Source organism: Chiloscyllium plagiosum, chromosome 27 (assembly GCF_004010195.1).
Source record: "Chiloscyllium plagiosum isolate BGI_BamShark_2017 chromosome 27, ASM401019v2, whole genome shotgun sequence".
NCBI lineage: Eukaryota > Metazoa > Chordata > Chondrichthyes > Orectolobiformes > Hemiscylliidae > Chiloscyllium > Chiloscyllium plagiosum.
Genome location: NC_057736.1, coordinates 15,347,631 through 15,368,189, shown reverse-complemented (window position 1 = coordinate 15,368,189; position 20,559 = coordinate 15,347,631). Strand labels below are relative to the sequence as shown.

The following is a 20,559-nucleotide window of genomic DNA, read 5'->3' as shown; positions in this document are numbered from 1 at the left end:
TCCACATATCTTACGAAGAGGCAGGCATAGCTGGGGCCCATGTGGGTGCCCATGGCTACTCCTTTCGTTTTGGAGGAAGTGGGAGGATTGGAAAGAGAAGTTGTTCAGGGTGAGGACCAGTTCAGTCAGTCGAAGGAGGGTGTCAGTGGAAGGGTACTGGTTGGTACGGCTGGAAAGGAAGAAGCGGAGGGCTTTGAGTCCTTCGTGATTGGGGATGGAGGTGTACAGGGACTGGATGTCCATGGTGAAGATAAGGCGTTGGGGACCGGGGAAGTGGAAATCATGGAGGAGGTGGAGGGCATGGGTGGTGTCCCTCACCTTGACCTCCTTCCACCTATCGCATTTCCAACACCCCTCCCCCAGGGCCCTCCTCCCTACCTTTTATCTTAGCCTGCTGGGCACACTTTCCTCATTCCTGAAGAAGGGCTTATGCCCGAAACGTCGATTCTCCTGCTCCTTGGTTGCTGCCTGACCATCTTCCCTTAACCCAAGTAAGTCTCCAGCGAACAGAGAGGGATCTGGTTTGTGATTGGATGGGAGCGACTGATCAGTGATTGGACGGATGTGACCAGTCTGTGACTGGATGGAGGTGACTGGTCTATGATTGGATGAAAGTGAATGGTTTGTTGGTGGACGAATATGACAGTTTTATGATTGGATGGCGGTGACCAGTCTGCGATTGAATCGAGGTGACTGGTCAGTGATTGGATGGAGGTGATGATCAGTCATTGAACATGGATGCTTGGTTTTTGATTGGTTTAAGATCTACGCTTAGTGATTGGATTAAAGTTTTGCTCTTTGATTATGGGTCGATCACATATTGAAGATATTTGGTCTCTGATTGAAAAAACAAGTTTGTTAATGTCCAATCATATCTCACCTTTATTTGTGGTCTGGTCTCAGCATTGCCAATCAGCTATTTGCTTACTGTATTTCCTAGCAACACAGTAAACAATGCAGCGGCTTGGGCAGGAGCCCAGGACACTGACCAGCCCCGAAAGCCCCGTAACCTGCTGAAAGCTAGAGCACCGGGGGCGCTGAGAGGCAGAGCTAGTGGCATCGGTCAGCGGGGGAGAGGAGTGTGCAGCCTGGTCACTGAACAGTGGGGGACAGGATCAGGCAGTGGTCAGTGTGACACAGGATCCCGGGCAGTAGTCAGTGTGAGACAGGATCCCGGGCAGTGGTCAGTTTGGGGCAGGATCCCGGGCAGTGGTCAGTGTGACACAGAATCCCGGGCAGTAGTCAGTGTGACACAGAATCCCGGGCAGTAGTCAGTTTGGGACAGGATCCCGGGCAGTGGTCAGTGTGAGACAGGATCCCAGGCAGTGGTCAGTGTGACACAGAATCCCGGGCAGTAGTCAGTTTGGGACAGGATCCCAGGCAGTGGTCAGTGTGAGACAGAATCCCGGGCAGTGGTCAGTTTGGGACAGGATCCCTGGCAGTGGTCAGTTCGGGATAGAATCCCGGGCAGTGGTCAGTTTGGGACAGGATCCTCGGCCCTGTGGCAGAGTGATTAAGGAATCTGAGCAAGGTGTTTGTAATCATAATGAGCTCCCCACTCTCATCTCTAGGAAAATTACGGAAAGTATCAGTCCTCCTGCCAGAGCTGCAGGATCATCGGTAAGTGAGACCTAGCTTCTTGCTCTGGTCCATTCTGTGCTGCAAATAAATGAATAAAAGTGCCATTTCTCTACCAAGGTCAGAGGGCACATGCAAACACAACCTGCCCCAAATTCCTTCCCAAGTCACGCACCATCTTGACTTGGGGTATTTTGGAGATGGGAAGAAGTGGAGATGGTAACGTTGTGCAGTATCAGTAATCCTTAGACCTAGGCAAATGCTTTAGGATATGGATTAAAATTGCACCTTGGTGGTTGGCGAATTTTAACTTCAATGAATAAATCTGGCATGTAAAAGCTAGCCTTAGTGATAATAATCATGTTAACAATCAAACAGCCATTTTGTTCCCTAATGTCCTTAAGGGAAACAAATCTGTTGGCTTTCCCAGTCTGGACTACATGTGACTCCAGACCTACAATAATGCCGCTCATTCTATATTAATTTTCCTCTGAAATAGCAAAGCAAGGTACATTGTTCAAGGGCAGTTAGGAATAGGAAGCCATTGCTGACTAGGCCAATATTCCAGAAAAAAGTAAAGAAACATTCAGTGATGCTACTTGTACTGTCGTTGCATTCCCCATACAATTGACATGACTCTGCTCTGCTTATGTAGATAGTTTAACATTTAAAGTAAGATTTCATCACAAATTACCAGGCAGTCTGCTAATCTCTACAGTTCATGCACAAAATCTCTGAACTTCTGCCATCCCAAGAAGGAAAAGATTAAAAATTCCAATATTCTGATTATTATGTGCTCTCTGACGTATAGCCAATGTTCAACCAGAATACAACCATATTGATAAGGAACAAATTTATCATGCGGTACTGAGAAATTCCACATTGTCAGAAGTGTTACTTTCAGTTGAGAAGTTATACAGAGACAATGTCTGCTCCCTTGGATGGATATCAAAATCCATTTGGCATTATTAAAAGAAGAGAAAGGAAGCTCTGCAGGTTCTTGGCCAATATTTATACATCACCAATATTAATTTAAAATGACTAGTGATTTGGTCAGTTACCTAATTATTGCTTGTGGGAGCTTGCTGTATGTGAATTGACTATCATGTTTCCTACATTACAACAATGATTGCATTTCAAAGATTATCCATTATTGTATTGGATGTTGGGTTATCAATCACTGGCAACTTCTGGTTCAGGTTTGATGCTGCTACTCTGTTGTATGCTGAGTGTATAATTGACTCTGATAGAGGAAAGACCTTTCCTCAAGCAGAAGAACTGCTTGCGTGGTTAACAAGAGGCAATTTATTATGTTAAGGCAATATGTATAGGTTACATTGGCTAGTTAGGCATAATTCCTTAAGACTTTCAGGAGTCAGAAATGATGCTCTGTTTCAATCAGGACTTCATGTTAGACTGCTTCTCTACACCCAAAGTGTGTGTAATATCATCAAATTGGGTGGAGCTCAATGCAGCTTCGGCATTAGCTGGTATAGTCATGATGGACTGAAGTGCCTGTTTCTGTGATGTGTGACCCTATGACTCTATAACCCTTTAATAAGTGCAATTTATCTGTCTGTGTGTACTATCTTGTGCATCAATATGAAGAAAGGTTCTACGGAATGTTCTGTACACTGAAGAAGTTTGTGTAACCAGAGCTTCAGTCTTCCTCAATGGGCATTATATCATGTCAATAATGAATAGATAGCATGTAGGTTCTTACTAAAATCTCTGGGACCAGCATTTGCTTGTGCCACCTGTAGTGCAAGATCATTATATTAGTCCTGGTTTTCACCCTCAGCTATTTGGAAAAATGCATGTATTACCATTTCACATAAGGCAAGACTACATGAACACATGTCCTAGGACTATATTCTCTAACCTAATCTGTAGCGCTCTGAGTATGATGGCATCCTGAAGTTCCATGAAAAGGAACGTTATTTTGAAGTTAAGGAGATTGAGTTGGTTATAATATGTGAAACAAAATGTGGGTTGATGCTTTTGGAGGTTCTTGTCTTTCAGACAAGATGTTAAACTGAGACCACATAAATTTCTTCATGATCTTTGAAAATCCTAAATCACTTAATGGACAATGATGTACTTTTGAAGTGGAAAACTTGTAGTTTTTCTTTACACTATATACAGGTTTGATAATGTGGGAAGATAATCTGTTTTGATGATGTTGGTTGAAGGATGAATTTTGGGTATGACCCCAGGGAGAACTCCCAGGTTCTTCCAATTGTACAGCAGAATCTTTAATGTTTCATCTGAAAGATGGCATCACTGACAGTGCTGCACTCCCTCAGCACTGCAATGAATTGTCAGTTGAGATTATGTGCTCAATTCTCTGGAGGATGCTTAAAGTGGTGTGTGTGTGTATCAAACCCTCTTTTGCACAACAGCCAAAAATAAATTTCAATTATCTTCCTCCAGTCCTCCAATATTTATCTATTGCAGTTTGCAGATTGTCACAGAATATCTTCATTGCAACATTTTTCACAACAACCTGCACAGCAGAGTAGTATTTTATAGTCAATTTGCAGTATTTTCAGTTTCAACATGATTTCCATTTTTTTAGAGACTCAAGTGAATATTAACTGCCCACTGCAAATCCAAATGTTGCCCCTTTCCACTCTCAGTGAAGAGTACTGAAGATACAATTTATGGCCTCCTCTCTCACTCTTCCCCTCTGTCCCACTCCCCTCCACCAATTTGTCTTTGAGGCACAGTCTAGACAATGAGGGTCAATTGTTCTATGGTTGCATCACATCTGAGTTTACCTCACCTCGCACATTCAGCATTTGGTTATCTGTAGCAGTCAGGGGAGAATATCCAGCTGATTGTTATAATCATAGACTGGAGTTTAAACCATAGAATCATAAAGTCTAATGCTTTATGCCAGAACTCCCAAAGTGGGAGTTGGGACTCCATGGTGGTCACAGGCAAAAAGATTTGGGATCATTACTAAGTTATAACAGCTGTGCTGTGTCTCTAACAGAACGAACCTTCCCCCAAACTCGCAGGCCTCTTTCCCTTTCAAACCCCCTCCACTTACATTTCTCATTTAAGAGCCACAGTGATATTCAGGCATCAAAATGGGGGTCACAGTGGGAAATATTTTGAGAAGCACATATTTCTAGCAGACTGTTAAATAAAGAAAACTCTGCATTTATTTAGCTCGTTTCACAGTTGAGATATCTGAAAATGCTTTCAAGCCAGCTATGTACTTTTGAAATCGTAGTCATAGTTGTAACGTGGAAAACAGAGAAGTTAACTTAGTGTGTAGTAAATTCCTCTCAGAATCAAGAAATAACAACTTTTAATATTGACGGTGTTTGAAGAATAAATATTAGCCAGGACACTGGGGATAATCTCCCCCGCTTATCTTAAAACAGAGATGTGAGATCTGTCTTAGTCACCTGATATAATAGGATCTCAGTTTATTATCTCAATGGAAATTTGGCATTTTGTGATATGCAGTACTCCCTTCCCAATGGGCTAGCTTTGTCAAGCTGAATTATTGCACTCTAGTCCCTGGAACAGGTTCTTAAAACCCTCAGTCTCCTCACTTGGAGTCAAGCATGCGACTGTTAAACAATAGTCAAAGAGTGTGGTGCTGGAAAAGCACAGCCGGTCAGGCAGCATCCGAGGAGCAGGAAAGTTGATGGTTTGAGCATAAGCTGTTCATCAGGCATTTCTGACAAAGAGCTTATGCTCAAAATATCGACTCTCTTGCGCCTCGGATGCTGTCTGACTGGATGTGTTTTCCCAGCACCACATTCTTTGACTCTGATCTCCAGCATCTGCAATCCTCATTTTCCCTTCCATTAAACAATAGCTGACACCTCTAATCCTATTGTAATTGTGTATATACATACCTTTTGTTTTGTTCTTTTCAAAATATCTTGCTTGTGTATACTCACGTCACTGAATAGAGAAAAGAGAACTTGCCTTTGTAGAGCTATCACTCATAAATGTTTTAATTTATTTTGGTGTATTTTTCACAGCAAACAAGCAGTGTGTTTTGAAAAGGACTGCTACACAGGTAAGGCAGACAAACTATCACAGACACATTCAAATTCTAATCCTGATATATCCTGTAGCCATAGTAGTTAACAAGAGCTGCTGAGCTGTCTCAATGCCAGGATCTGCCATACTCTGGAACATTAGTGGTCCTCACACACCCTGCCTTATGATCCTGTGGTGGTGAGTCTGGAATTGATCTCAGTCTCTGCAGAGTGAACTGACCACTGGACTGAAGTGGTAAGCTAGAGTTGCTTTTGAGAATTGGATTCTGCACTTTTTCCACTTGAGGCTGCTAAATCCACCTGTACCCACAGAACAAGTCTGCTTGGTGTGGACCACAAAATATCCACGAAGAGCTATTCCTCCAGTTCATATTCCAAATGTCTCCGACTTAATGTATAACTGTTTTTCTCCCAAGGGCTTACACTCTCGATCACCATTGTGATCCCAACTCAAAAATACCCACAGTGGTATTGGTGTAGTCTAGGTTCATTTCAGCTGTGACTTCTCCATCACAGTCCTACCCAGTTATGTGCAGTGTCTAGTAGCTTTGGTTTGTGGACAAGAGAAACTAAAATTGTTCTCTTCATAAAAAAAAAATTCAAAGTAGACTTTCCAGATCAATTCAAAATCATATCTGTACTGTGAAAGGGTAAATGTAGGGGAAGTATTTCTTGTGGCAGAAGGATCAGTTACGTCAAGAGCAGAGGCAGGTGAAAGTGAGGACTGCAGATGCTGGAGATCAGAGTCAAAAACATTCCTGATGAAGAGTTTATGCATGAAACGTTGACTGTCCTGCTCCTCGGATGCTGCCTGACCGGCTGTGCTTTTCCAGCACTACACTTTTCAATCAAGAGCAGAGGCAGACAAGGTTCAAAGATACCATAGTTGGCCAGCTTGTCTGTTTCCTGACACTCTTCCTGGCAATAGCTATTTGGCTGGCTCAGATTTGGGGCCTACCCATCTCCAGAGACACTGCTGTCAGTTGGTTAAATGGTCAAGGGCTGTGGATGACTGAAAAATCCCAGTCAGCTTTGAGTTACCCAATGCAATAGGGAGCAGTTCACTTGCCAGAAGGCAAGTACGAAGCAGTGAGAAAGCTAGAAGGCGAGTGCTCCATGAGGGCCGACAGCCCTCTCTACCTTCCTGGATCCAGGTGTAGCCAAAGACCACTCATTAGTTTTGTTCCCACCCAGAGTCATAGACTGGTTCCTTTTTGTGTTTTTCAACTCACTGTTTAAAAAGCCTCTGATTGACCTTGAGAGAACCAGTTCCTTGAAACCCTTTTTTGGACTGTACCCTTCCCAGATTAGTGCCAGAGACTCTTTCTACTTCACAGAAAGTAGTGAGCTTTGCTTAATATGAGATATGAGTTTGTGCTGCAAATAACATTTTAGCACTTCTGCTGAACTTGCGGTTTCTGCACACCATATGATATTGTCAATGCACATCACTGGTGAACAGCCAACTAGAAAGGGAACAAGACTTCACTCAGTATGCATTTGTCATTGTACTCTGTCTGATTGCATTGGCTGATATGACAGATGTCCTACAGGTGCAGTTGTGATGTGCATGTCAAGTTATATTTTGAGAGGATACAAATTGGAGATTTATGCAGTGTCCAAACCTGTATCTGCCCTGGGAGTGTTTGGTGAGACAATGCAAATGATATCACCAAGCAAAACAATGACCCCTTAAAGCATTTGTCTCTTCCTGCAGATGATGAGGCTGCGCTGCTGAGTGAGATCCTTCCTCCTTTGTCATGGTCAAATTCCTCAGCAGCTTCTACTTCATCCCCATCACAGAGGCCAAAGGCAAAAGGCAAGACTTATTAAAAGGATCATGAAACACCAGGGACAGAAACTGGGAGAGGGAGATGAACAAGACACCTGATTCAGTTGAGCAAAGAGCTTAGATAGTAATTGGGTTTTATAGAGTAAGAGTGGTAACAGAGATGTAGGGGAAAGATGGAGTACCAAAAATCAGGAGGGATTCAAATATTAAGACAAAAACTTCAAGGCGTTAGTTGATTTGTTAGGGTAATCATTCAATAGGGTTTGCAGCAGACAGGCATCTATGATATGAATGAGCTAAAGTTCACAGACTGCAATGGTTGTGACTTGTCTCCTTAATTGAAAAAGATGCCTGCTTCCATGCCAATTAAGTGGCATCCAGTCCCAAACAGGGACTGTCTTTCCTCCCCAACCCTTGATGGGCAAGTAGATACCCAGAAACCACCTTGGCTGTTGTCTCCCACTGTAGCCCTTACCTCCCACCAAGTCAAATTTAGCCCCATGTCTTTGGATGATGATGACAAATGACAGAGTATAGATAAGAAAGAGGGATCTCCAGGGGAAACAACACAAGGGTGAGAAGAGAAGCTTGTTTCTCAAAATACTTTGCTCTGTTTCAATTTGACCACCAGATATTCAAGATTAGAACCAAGCAGACAGTCTTCTGCCAAGGTTGCCAATGGGGCAATGGAAGAGTATAATGTGGTTACTTGTGTCAGAAGCTTCAGAAAGAGTATTGAAGGGATGGAGAGGGATGGATAATGCAGTATTGTCATCACCAAGGAGGCTATGCTTTTATGACTGATGAAAATTATTTTGACGTAGCAATTAGGGAAATATTTTGAGTTGTTATGAATGTGGGAGCTAATATGGCCGAGGGAGCAAATAATTTATATGGTTCAGGCAGAATAGAAGGGTAGTGAATTGGGAGAATAGAGGGGGAAATGATCCATATTGGAAATTTGTATCAAAGAAAATGAAAGCTTAGTGGGTGAAGAATATTATGGTGAGAAAGACATAAGGCTTGCAGTGGAACATAAGTTTGTAGTTGAAAGAGCTTGCATATAATGAGCAGCTAGAAGCAAAAATAATCAGAATAGTGTTAGAAACAGAAAAATGGTGACGGGAGGACTTTAATGTAAATGGCTGTTAGAATATTAGATCCTGACCAAAGCAATTACTGAAGATGAGAAAATCTCAATATTTGGGAGGAAATTAGATAAACATTTGATGGACAACATCAAACGTATAGGGACTGAGGAGAAAAATGGGATTAGAATGGTGATCTCCAACTTGGCATTATACGGACATAAGAATTTACCACCTAAGCAGCTTCCTATGATTCTATGATGTTTCAGGGGTTACATAATACATTTAGCATTCGCCTTGTTGTCGTATTTGTGTGTCTCCAGACTCAAGTATCAGTGATGCTGAGCTCATGTCCACTATGGTGAAACGGCTGACCGATATGGAACAGCGGGTGCGAAGCCAGGCACAGGAGATCAGCAGGAAGGTAAGGCAGGTTTCCAGACAATGTCAGGCAGGAATTTCCCAACTGATGTCATGAAAGAATTTCTCAGCTATCCACTCTGTCATAACACTGAGACATTGAAATATTTTCTTCATCATATTGTCTCTCTTTTGACAGAACCAGAAAATTGCTGTGTTGGAAGAAAAGCTGAGTTTACTCCAGCTGTCCAATGGTAAAGGCCTTTTCATTACTATAAATAAAATTATGTCCAGAGATAATGCTGTATATCAAAGATGTTGTGCAGTGTGGTGAGAAGTTTTGCAGAGGCTTATGCCTTTTATTTATAGTTGCCATGATGCAACTGCAGTATCATAAATGTGCTAATGATGCAAAACTCACTGTCTAGATTGTAGACCTTTATGGTTACAGCTCTGCTGAATATTCTGCATCCTTTAGGAAAGATATCAATACCTTGAGTTAGTGCAGAGGGAATTTATCAGAAGTTAAGTATTTTAGATAAAATTAGAGCAGCTGGGGTTGGTCTGAGAACAAAGAGGGGGATTTAGAAGAGGTGTTTTTTGTTGGGGTAAACAGGGAGAAAATTTCTGTTGGTTTTACACAGATAATCTGGGACAAAATAGGAAGACTTTTCTGCAGAGAATTGTTAATCAGAGACAGAATTGTTAATAAGATAGTGGTGTCTTAGCTTAGGATAGCTTCGGATAGAGCTGTTTTGATTTGGAAGCCTTTTTTTCATTAATCCTGTTTCTCTTTATTCTTTTCTTGTAATAGCTGATAAACCCAAAAGAAAGCAGGAGTTGGAAAAATTACATCAGCTTCAGAATCAAGTGTGGGAAATGGAGGTAAGAGGTTCACCTATGCATTGGAACCAAGTTTCATCACACCATCACCCACTCAAAGTCCTTCTTGGTTTTCACTGTTACCTTATAGAGTGTAATGGGTTATGTTAATTTTGCTGTGCTAATTAGTAGACTGTAACACCAGTGATGTCAGATTTTGATACATTGCATGGAATTGAGACTTGAGTGTGTAGGGTTCCAAGGGCGACCTCTGTACACCCTCTTATATATAATGGGATCAGTGGTTAGCACTGCTGCCTCACAGCACCATGGACCTGGGTTCGATTCCAGCCTCAGGCAACTGTCTGTGTGGAATTTGCACATTCTCTCAGCATGGGTTTCCTCTGGGTGCTCCAGTTTCCTCCCACAGTCCAAAGATGTGCAGGTCAGGCGTATTGGCCATGCTAAATTTGCCCATAGTGTTCAGAGATGTGTAGGTTAGGTCCATTAGTCCGTGGAAATGGATGAAGATTTGCTTGCTAGCTGGAAGGTTCATTTCCAGACGTTTCATCACCCTAGTAAGTAACATCTTCAGTGGGCCTCAGGCGAAGCATGGTACATGATTCCTGCTTTCTATTTATATGTTATACATCTCGGAAATGACTGCCAGACTACTCAGACCCCTTGGCATCATGGTAGCCCACAAATTCACCAACACACTAAAACAGCAGCTAATAAACTTGAAAGACCCTATACAGACTCCAAGCAAAACTAATGTCATTTACAAAATACCGTGCAAGAACTGTAACAAACACTACATTGGACAAACAGGCAGAAAACTAGCCACCAGATTACATGAACACCAACTAGCCACAAAACAACATGACCCTCTCTCACTAGTATCCTTACATACAGATAAGGAAGGACACTACTTCAACTGGGACAACACATCCATCTTAGGACAAGCCAAACAGAGACACGCATGAGAATTCCTAGAAGCATGGCATTCCAACCGGAACTCTACCAACAAACACATCGAGTTAGACCCCATCTACCACCCCATGAGGAAAATAAAACAGGAAATGGCATCACCACAGGAAATGACATCACCACAGAAAATGGCATCACCAACTCAAAGAACCCCAAACATATAAATAGAAAGCAGGAATCATGTACAGTGCTTTGCCTGAGGCCTACTAAAGATGTTACCTAGTAGGGTGATGAAACATCTGGAAATGAACCTTCCAGTTCAGCGAGCAAACCTACATCCAGAACCTCAACCTGAGCTACAAACCTTCTCAAAACTCGCTCAGGGGAAATGTAGAGCAATAGGATAAAGGAATGGGTCTGAGTGGGTTACCCTTCAGCGGGTCACTATGGACTTGTTAGGCCAAATGGTCTGTATCCACACTGTAGGGATTCTATGAATGACGAATTTTGTTGATCTTTACTGGCTTGAGTTTGGATCATCTTTTGTCAGACAAGATCTCGATGCATGTTGGCAGCAGTTTATAAACGCTTTGATAGAACTTCCAAACTATGCCATGGAAGGTTAGAAAATAATAAAGTAGTCACCTATGCAGTGGGAATTCTCAGGGAATATCTAAAGGAGTAAACAGATCTTAGGATGGTTTGATTTCGTGGATGGAGAAATTCCAGAATTAATCAGCCAGACATCTGGAGACCAGGAAAACCCCGCAACAAAGAAGGTTTCAAGGACTACTTATCAAGATTGCAGAGAGCATTAAGTGAGAGAATCAGTGATATGCACAGTGAATTTTCGGCAAATGACCACAAGAAAGAGCATAGCGTCCCATAGCGAACCATAGCGTCCCTACTGTGTAGAAGCAGGCCACTCTGCCCATCGAGTCTGCACTAATTCTTCAAATAGCGGCCCATCCAGACCCATCCCTCTGCATTGCCCATGGCTAATCCACTTAGCCTGCACGTCTTTGGACTGTGGGTAGAAACCGGAGCACCTGGCGGAAACCCACGCAGATACAGGGAGAATGTGCAAACTCCACACAGACAGTTGCCAAAGTTGTAATTGGACTCACGTCCTTTGCACTGTGAGGCAGCAGTGCTAACCACTGAGCCACCATGTCACCCCACAGAGATTGGAAATGAAAGGGTGCACAGAAATCCAGAAATCTGCAAATATAAAGCATGGAAATGAAGAACCCATAGTCATCCCTAATGCTTCAGATGTTCATTTTAGCGAAAAAGGATCCCACCAGCAGAAGCTGTGCTCAGCCAATATTACTGAAGGTCATGAGCACAGTGAACAAAGCTATGTCAGAACAAGGTTGAAAGGACAAGAAGTTAAAACAGACCTCAACAGTCTGCAATTGTTAAAGGATTTGAGGATGCTGAGGAGCATGTTTTCTTCTTTGAGAATATAACAGACCCGCCAGACAATGTCAGGTACCCAGATTTAACAGACCAAATAGAGGATTTCTGCTATCCTGATTTCACAGACCTTCAGGACAAATACAAATTTTCCCAAAGCATAATTAATGGCAAAATAAACTAATTTTATTTTTGATACAGGAGAAACAGTATTCATTCTTTCGGATGCTAACATGGCCTAATCCTGAGCTTCTTCAACGATTTAATATTCAACTGCAGGGTTTCCGAACTATTCCAGTAAGAGTGCAAGGTCAGATCACTCCTGTTCTTTGTTATAAAGGGAGAGAGAGGTTACTGGTACTGTGGACGAAATCTTTCCAGGTCCTGAACAATGTGGCAATAGTGAGAAATTTGGGAGACTTATGAGACATGTGGAATGAAGTTTATCTTGAAATTTTGAAAAATAAGTCACCTTTTCCAATCAAGTCCCAAACTTTGATGTGAGTTTCTCACTAGTGAGCAGCAAGGGGGATATTAGTAGGCATTATCATTCTCATCATGATCTAATATTGCCTCATTAACACTGAGGCTCCCATTCCCCCATCCATTGGGAAGAAACTAGGTTCCAACAAGTCCCATAAGGCAAATTTGAGCAAGAACTGGCTACTCCAGCTCATGTGGGTTCATCTATTGATAAAGTTATGTTCATCTATAGAGTTGCATTATGTAATGCTTTCAATGCAGCATTTTGTTTTGGTTCACTTGTTAGACATTGGCATCTCTGGCTGACCAACATTTATTGCTTGTCCCTAGTTGCACATAAGGAGGTGGCAGTGAACTGCCTTCTTCAGTTGCTGAAGTCCATGTGCTGTAATAGATCCTCAATGCCATTAGATAGGGAATTCCAAAACGTTCATCCAACGGTACTGAAGGAGCAATGATATACAGAGGAACCTCGAATATTGGAAGGAACGGGCAGGGAGTATTTTGTTTGGATAATCGAATTCCGGATAATCGAATGCCAGATAATTGAGGTTCCTCTGTATTTCCAAGTCAAGATGATGAGTGGCTTGGAGGGGAATTGGGTGGTGGTGTCCCTGCTGTCTGCTGCTCTAATCCTTTGAGATGAAATTGGTTATCTGTTTGTGAGGAGCTATGGTGAATTTCTGCAGTGCATTTTGTATACACTTCTGCCACTGAGTGGTGAAAGGAGTGGATTTTCTTTGGACATGGTACCAATCAAATTCACTACTTTGTCCTGGATGGTGTCAAGCCTCTTGGGTGTTGTTGGATCTCTACTCATCCAGGCAGTAGGGAGTATTGATTATGCCCCTGACCTATGCCTTGTTTATGCCCCTGACCTATGCCTTGTATGGTGGACAGGCTTTCGGAAGTCAGGAGGAGAGGTACGCGCTGCAATATTCCTACTCTGAATTTATATGGCTAGTCTAGCTTAGTTTCTGGTCAATGGTAACCTCCAGGATGTTGATAGTAAGGAATTCAGTGATATTAATACCATTGAATGTCAAGGCATGATGGTTAATTTGACAGAGACGATATGTGCTCCTTTCTACAACTTCTTAGAGGTTTGCACACGAGACACTGGGAGATGACGTGATATCTATATTCTTGAGAACTTGTGTTCTTATTGTATTTGAAGGCCAGATACCATATGTTTATTGGGGATGAGAGTGACCATCCTCTGCAACCATTATGGCTGATGATTTCATTCTGCAACCCCCAACTGAGGTATGGTGCAGGTGCATCCTGGCAGTGGTGTGTACTTGCAGGTGGGAGAATCGAGTTAGTGATTCATGAGAGTGGCAGCATAGGGACTTATTAATAAATAGTTAATAAGGTGATTTTGGGATGATCATGGAGGAAACTCATTAGGCCTTAAGGAGAGAAACCCTCCATGAAATTCACCAAAAATTACACTTTCCCAAAATATGGGAAGATGTAGTCCCCTGTATGTCATTCCTGATCACCGTTGTGCCATATTAAATGGAAATGCTTTTATAGATTTGAATTTTTGTTTCATTAGTCAGTGACAGAAGCTGATATTGCTCCACTACAATGTGAACTAGCCGTCATTAATGAAACTCCATCCCTAGAACCACAGGTGGAGTTTGCAGATCCTGCTTTTTAGGTGGGTCTGCATGCAGCAGACCAGAGGAACACCAGGCATGATGATAGGCCAGCTACAAAATGAAATGCTGGACCTGTGTCTGCTCTTTCAAGTAAGAGGACAAGGGAATGATTTTACCACTAATGTTTATAAGCTGCTGGAGGTGAATGTCCTGAATCTTATGAGTCTCTGTGAAGACAGCTTTGATACTTACAACCTTTGTGAAGTCTCTGCTATTTCTTGAGGAAGGAGGAGCATTATCTGATGGAGCAACTCCTTTATTGAAACCGTGCAAAAAATAGAGGCTCTTGCTATTGCCAAGGTGGCTATTATAGAAAAATTGATTTCACAGCTAAAGAATGTGGAAGTCCAGTTGACTGAGGTGTCTGTCTTCCAAGAAGAACAACATAGAGCACAGACACCTGAATGTACACTTCCAGAGATGTCCTTTGTAACCCTACTGGATAACATATGTACTTACTAAAGGTTGTTAATGTTCACTGACCTGGGTTTGGATTATGTCCTACAAAGAGCCAAGACATAATCTCACTACACCTCACTCCAAGAGTGCCACCTGGCACACCGCACTCCATCCCCTCCCCTCTCCCCTCCAACCTGATAGTATAAAGTGCTGGTGGTGGTGGGGAAGGGGCGGTGAATGCACATTTAGGCATTTTGAGTGAAGGAGTGTGGCTTTTTGTCTCGGTGGCAAGTTAAACAATCTGAAACCATGAGGAATCTGTTGAATTCTGGCCTTAAATCTAAGTGATTTCCCCAGGAAGCGGGAAACCCTTCTGGAACTGAGATTCTGATGTTCATTATGTTAAATAATCATTAGCTGTAATTTTAAACTTGAATTCTGATCCTAACTCAGTAGTTAGTGGAACTTCCCAAGCAAACAAGGCACAAGCATAGCAAGAATTGATAAAGCTGAGAAAATGACAAGAAAGGGAGCTTTTAAATGCTGCGATCAGTCAGCTGCTTCCTTTACACAGCAAAAGACGTTTGCTTTGTTCACAGCACCTTGCGATACTTTGTTTTGGAGGGCATTTCCAAAACTTTGGAGATGATATCTATCACATTGGAGTTTTTATTTGCCTTTGATCTGCACTTCTCAGCTTCCAGCCTTTGCAACAGCATGGGTACCACTTACATCTTGTATCTCAGATGAGGAACAGGAGCAGTATCAGCAATAGCTGCCTTCTCCTCACCTCTCTTCAATCTCTGCTGCTCCACAGAATGTAGGGGAGAGCTCTAGCTCACGAGAGGAAATGCCCTCAATACAGGCAGTAAAAGCAAAGGATTAGCCTACTGGAGAGGAATGAGCACCTGTCCTTCCAAATTTTCTTTCAGGCATTCTCTGACATCTGTAACGTGCTTAAAGAAGACTTTCTTCCACATGGATCAAAGTAAGCATGCAATTCCAGTGGCAGTTATGATCATCCCAGTCCTTAATTTTTTAAATCATTCCAGAGATTAGTTATTATTTGTTGTCAATTATATCAAACTGCTGTCCAGAAGGGGATCATCTTGGCGATGAATGTTGTGTTTTCCATTTCCATACTGTTGAGGCAAGTCAGAAACAGAAGACAGTTGGATTGACTGCTTCAGTTGGATTTCAACAGGTCCAAAATGTCAAACATTCAACACTTGTGATAATCAAGGATCTCCAGATCACCCAGGAGAATTCATTAGCTGGAAAGGATTTCAATCAACCAGTCATAAAGCAGTCTACTGCAGATGCTGAAAATCTGAAGGAAAAAGATAAAATGCTGGAAATATGAAAGAAAAATAAAACAAAATGCTGCAAATACTTAGATTATGACAGCATCTGTGAGAGAAACAGTTAATGTTTCAGGCCTGAAACTTTGCATCTGAAGAGGGATATGTTAAAAATAATAACACATTTTGAGCAAGGGTTGGGTGGAATGTGAACAAAAGGAAGATCTGTGATAGTCAAAGACTGGAGAGTTTGATTGACAGAAGAGTTGGTTTTTCAGGAGCTAAGAACAGAACATGTGGGAGTAATATTAGGCCTTTAGACCATCAAATCTGCTCTGCCATTCAATCATGGCTGATGTTTCTTAACCTCATTCTCTTGCCTTCTCCCTGTAACCTTTGGTCCCCTTACTAACCAAGTAGCTCAATCTTAAATACACTCAATGACTTGGCCTCCACAGCAATCTGTGACAATGAGTTCCATAGATTGACCACCGTCTGCCTGAAGAGATTCTTTTTCATCTCAGTTCTGAAGGGTTATCCCTTTGTTCTGAGGCTGGGCCCTTGAAATGTAGTCCCTCCTGGTGTGAACATTTCCTTCATGCCCACTCTATCCAGGCCTCTCAGTATTTTGTAAGTTTTAATCAGATACCCCTACATCCTTCTAAATTCCATCAAATACAGACCTAGAGTCCGCAACCACTCCTTATATACCATCCACCCTCCTCCTCCCTGGATCATTCTTGTAAACCTCCTGTGGATTCCCTCAAAGACCAGCATATCCTTTCTTGGATATGAGACCCAAAACTGCTTAAAATGTACCAAATGCAGACTGACCAGAGCATTACACAGCCTCAGCAGTTATTGTGTTCTAGTTCTCTTGAAAGGAATGCTAGCATTGCATTTGCCTTCCTCACTGCCATCTGAACTTACATGTTAACCTTAAGGGAACCCTGAACTAGGACTCCCAAGTCCCTTTGTGCTTCAGATTTCCAAAGCTTTTCCCCATTTAAAAAATATGCATAACCTTGCATTTTCCCACTGCCATCCATCACTTCTTTACTCACTTGCCTGTCCATCCAAGTCCTTCTGCAGCCTCCCTGCTTCCACAACATTACCCATCGATTCACCTATCTCTGTGTCATCAGCAATGCCTTCAATTCCTTCATCTAGATCATTCATGTATAACAGGAATAATTGTGGTCCCAACACACACCCCTGTGGAACTTCACTAATCACTCAGCTGCCATCCTGAAAATGACCCCTTTACCCCTGTTCTCTGCCTTCTACTAGTTGGCCAATCCTCAATCCATGCCAAAACCTTACCCCTAATAGCATGGGCTCTTTATCTTAGTTAGCAGCTTCCTCTGCAGCACCTGGTCAAAGGCCTTCTGAAAATCCAAATAGATCAAGTCCACTGGCTGTCCTTTGTTAAACCTTATTAGCTTCTTAAAGAATTCTAACAGATTTGTCAGACATGAGCTCCCCTGACGAAGCCATGCTGACTCAGTCCTATTTTAACATGAAGTTTCAAGTACTCTGTAATTTCACCTTTAATATTGGACTCTAAAATCTTACCGATGAGGCTAACCGGTCTATAATTTCCTATCTTCCGCCTCTGAGACCCTCCCTGACTCCAGTGATTCCTGAAAGTTCACCACCAATGCCTCCACAATTTCCTCAGTTATTTCCTTCAGAATCTTGGAGTGTAATCCATCTGATACATCTGACTTGTCCATCTTCAGCCCTTTCAGCTTCTCAAGCACCTTCTCATGATTTGGAGGAAGGTGTAGGTTGCCTCATTAGCGAGTTTGCAGATGGCACTAAGATTGGTGGAGTAGCAGTTAATGAAGGGGACTGTCAGAGAATACAGCAGAATGTAGATAGGTTGGATAGTTGGGCAGAGAAATGGCAGATGGAGTTCAATCCAGACAAATGCGAAGTGATGCATTTTGGAAGATGCAATTCCAGAGCAAACTATACAGTAAAGGGAAAGTCCTGGGGAAAATTGATGTACAGAGAGATTTGGGTGTTCAGGTCCATTGTTCCCTGAAGGTGGCAACGCAGGTCAGTAGTGTGGTCAAGAACGCATACGGCATACTTTCTGTCATCGGTCGGGTATTGAGTACAAGAGTTGGCAGGTCATGTTAGTTGTATAAGACTTTGGTTCAACCACATTTGGAATACCGCATGCAGTTCTGGTTGCCACATTGCCAAAAGGATGTGGATGCTTTGGAAAGGGTGCAGAAGAGGTTCATCAGGATGTTGTCTGGTATGGAGGGTGCTAGCTATGAGGAGAGGTTGAGTAGATTAGGATTATTTTCATTGGAAATAAGGAGATTGAGGGGGGACATGATTGAATCCTACAAAATCATGAGAGGTGCAGACAGGGTGGATAACAAGAAACTTTTTCCTAGAGTAGAGGACTCAATTATTAGGGTTCATGCGTTTGACGTGAGAGGGAAAAAGTTTAGGGGAAATATACAGGGAAAGTTCTTCATGCAGAGGGTGGTGAGTGTCTGGAATCTGTTGCCAGCAGAGGTGGTAGAGGCGGGAACAATAGCGTCATTTAAGATGTATCTACACAGATACATGAATAAGCAGGAAGCAAAGGGATACTGATCCTTAGTGAATAGATGGCAGGTTTAGACAGAGGATCTGGATCAGCGCAGGCTTGGAGGGCTGAAGGGCCTGTTCCTGTGCTGCAAGGTTCTTTGTTCTTCTCCCTAGTGAAGGCCACTACCCTCTCCTCTGCCCCATGACTCTCTTGAGGTTCTGGTATGCTACTTGTATCTTCCAACGTGAAGACTGTTGCAAAGTACCTATTCAGTTCCTCCCTCATTTCTTTGTTCCCCATTAATACTTCTCCAGCCTCAATTTCCAGTGGTCCAATTCCACTCTTACGTTTCATATATCTAGAAAAAGCCTCTTGCAATTTTCCTTTGTATTATTATATCTTCTTCCCTCTCATTGTTTTTTTCAGTTGTCTGCTCTGGTTTTTAAAGCCTTCCCAATCCTTTGCTTGTTCTTTTGCTTTTATGCAGTCCTTGACTTCCCTTTAAAAGAAACAAAAGGTGTGCTTAGAGAAAGTGTGCTGCTGACTGCAAGCAAAATAAAAACACAAACTAAAACATGCAAAGACAAGGGCATAAAATGGACATTGAGATTATGGTTTGAAATTTCCGAATTGAATGTTTAGCCCTGAAAGCTATAAATATGGTTGTGAGTCTTTAAAACTCCCCAGAGAGTTGCAGAGGTGAGTTCATCAAATATTTTTAAGGCAGAGGTAAATACATTTTTGACTAACAATAGAGTCAAAGGTCAGGGAATTAGAAGGGCATATGGAATTGAATCACAATCAGATCATCCATAATCTTGTTGAATGATGGAGCTGACGACAGGAGCTAAATGGTCATCTCCTGTTCCCAATTCATATCTTCATAAGGGTGCTGTTCTTCAAAACAAATATGATGGGCTGAATGGCCTCCAGTGACATATCATTAGATGTTAGCATGCGGTTTTTGGTTCATTTTCAGAGATTTCTTGAAATAAATTATTACAGTCCATTTAAAAATCAACCAAAAATAAGAACAAGGATGGAAAAGTGTGCTGAAATGTTTGTGACTGTTATTTTCTAGAAATTCCTGAGTGATTATGGGATGATTTGGGTTGGTTCAGAAAAGGATGAGACCAGCAATGTGTATTTGAAGGAAGAGGAAGAGCCTCAGGAGGTTCCCAATCCCAGTGAGCTACCTTCACACCCAGGTAAATTGTACAGTTTCTAGATGTAGTTCTTGGTTGGATTTGTTTTGCAGCACAATATGAGGCTCTGTCACAGCGATTCAGGGAGCTTGTGATCCTGAAGAGGGTTCAGCACAGACCTTGGCTGTCTAAATACAGATATTTGGCCTGAAACTTCCTCAAAACTTCTACTTCTCTTTTTTAATTTAAAAAAGAAAAGGAATCAAAACTCCTTGAAATGGATTCAACATCTGAAAGTGGATTAACTGGATAGATTTTTCATGCAAATTATGGTTTCAAAACCTTAGAAACAAAGGGGACTGTATGATTAAATTTGCTTTCTTTAGGATAAAGTAAGTTTGGGAGATTTGTTTTCTTACACTGTATTTTATTTTAAACCAGGTTTGGATAGAGGCACACCTGAAACCTGATGGTATTTATGCATCACAAGACCTGTCCCCAATCTAGATCATCTAATCCTATTAATATTTCCTTCTATATCTTTCACCCTGTGTGCTTATCCAGGTGCCTTCCCTTAACTATATGCTATTTGCCATGGCCACTCCTTGTGGTAGCGAGTTTCATATTGTCACCACATTCTGGGAAAGACACATTTACTATATTCAAATTTATTGGATTTATTGTTGATTATCTTTTCGTCGTGTTTTGGACTCCTGAGCTGTATATGATGAGTTGTTCATAAATTATATGAGCTGGCACACCTTGTATGGAGCAATTGTGAGCTTGGGGAAGGTCAAAGCTCCAGGTGTCTGCTGCCCTGAATTTGCTCAGTGCTTCCTCTCAGCATACTTGGTGCTATGAGCACAAGAGATTTCATTTTACATCTACTCTTCTGCTAGTCAAAGTGGACTAGATTTCCTCCATCTGCTCCCCAGTGTCAATTATATCATTGCAGTACACTAATGCAAAACCAGTATTGTGCTTTTCTGGGTT

The 20,559-nt window shown here is 42.1% G+C and overlaps 1 protein-coding gene across 2 annotated transcripts in view; it reads left to right on the top strand.

The window, feature by feature from the left end:
* Positions 1-967: 967 nt before the first annotated feature.
* ubxn11 (UBX domain protein 11) overlaps positions 968-20,559 on the top strand; it is a 63,715-nt gene continuing 44,123 nt past the window's right edge. Inside the window, exons 1-6 of one of the 2 annotated variants that reach the window (XM_043717511.1) lie at positions 968-1,620; positions 5,586-5,623; positions 8,810-8,910; positions 9,046-9,100; positions 9,661-9,731; positions 19,503-19,629. In XM_043717511.1, the coding sequence (XP_043573446.1) occupies positions 1,547-1,620; positions 5,586-5,623; positions 8,810-8,910; positions 9,046-9,100; positions 9,661-9,731; positions 19,503-19,629 (466 nt within the window). In that variant the 5' untranslated portion in view covers positions 968-1,546. The remainder of the gene's footprint in view (positions 1,621-5,585; positions 5,624-8,809; positions 8,911-9,045; positions 9,101-9,660; positions 9,732-19,502; positions 19,630-20,559) is intronic. The other variant, XM_043717513.1, reaches the window with a different exon arrangement.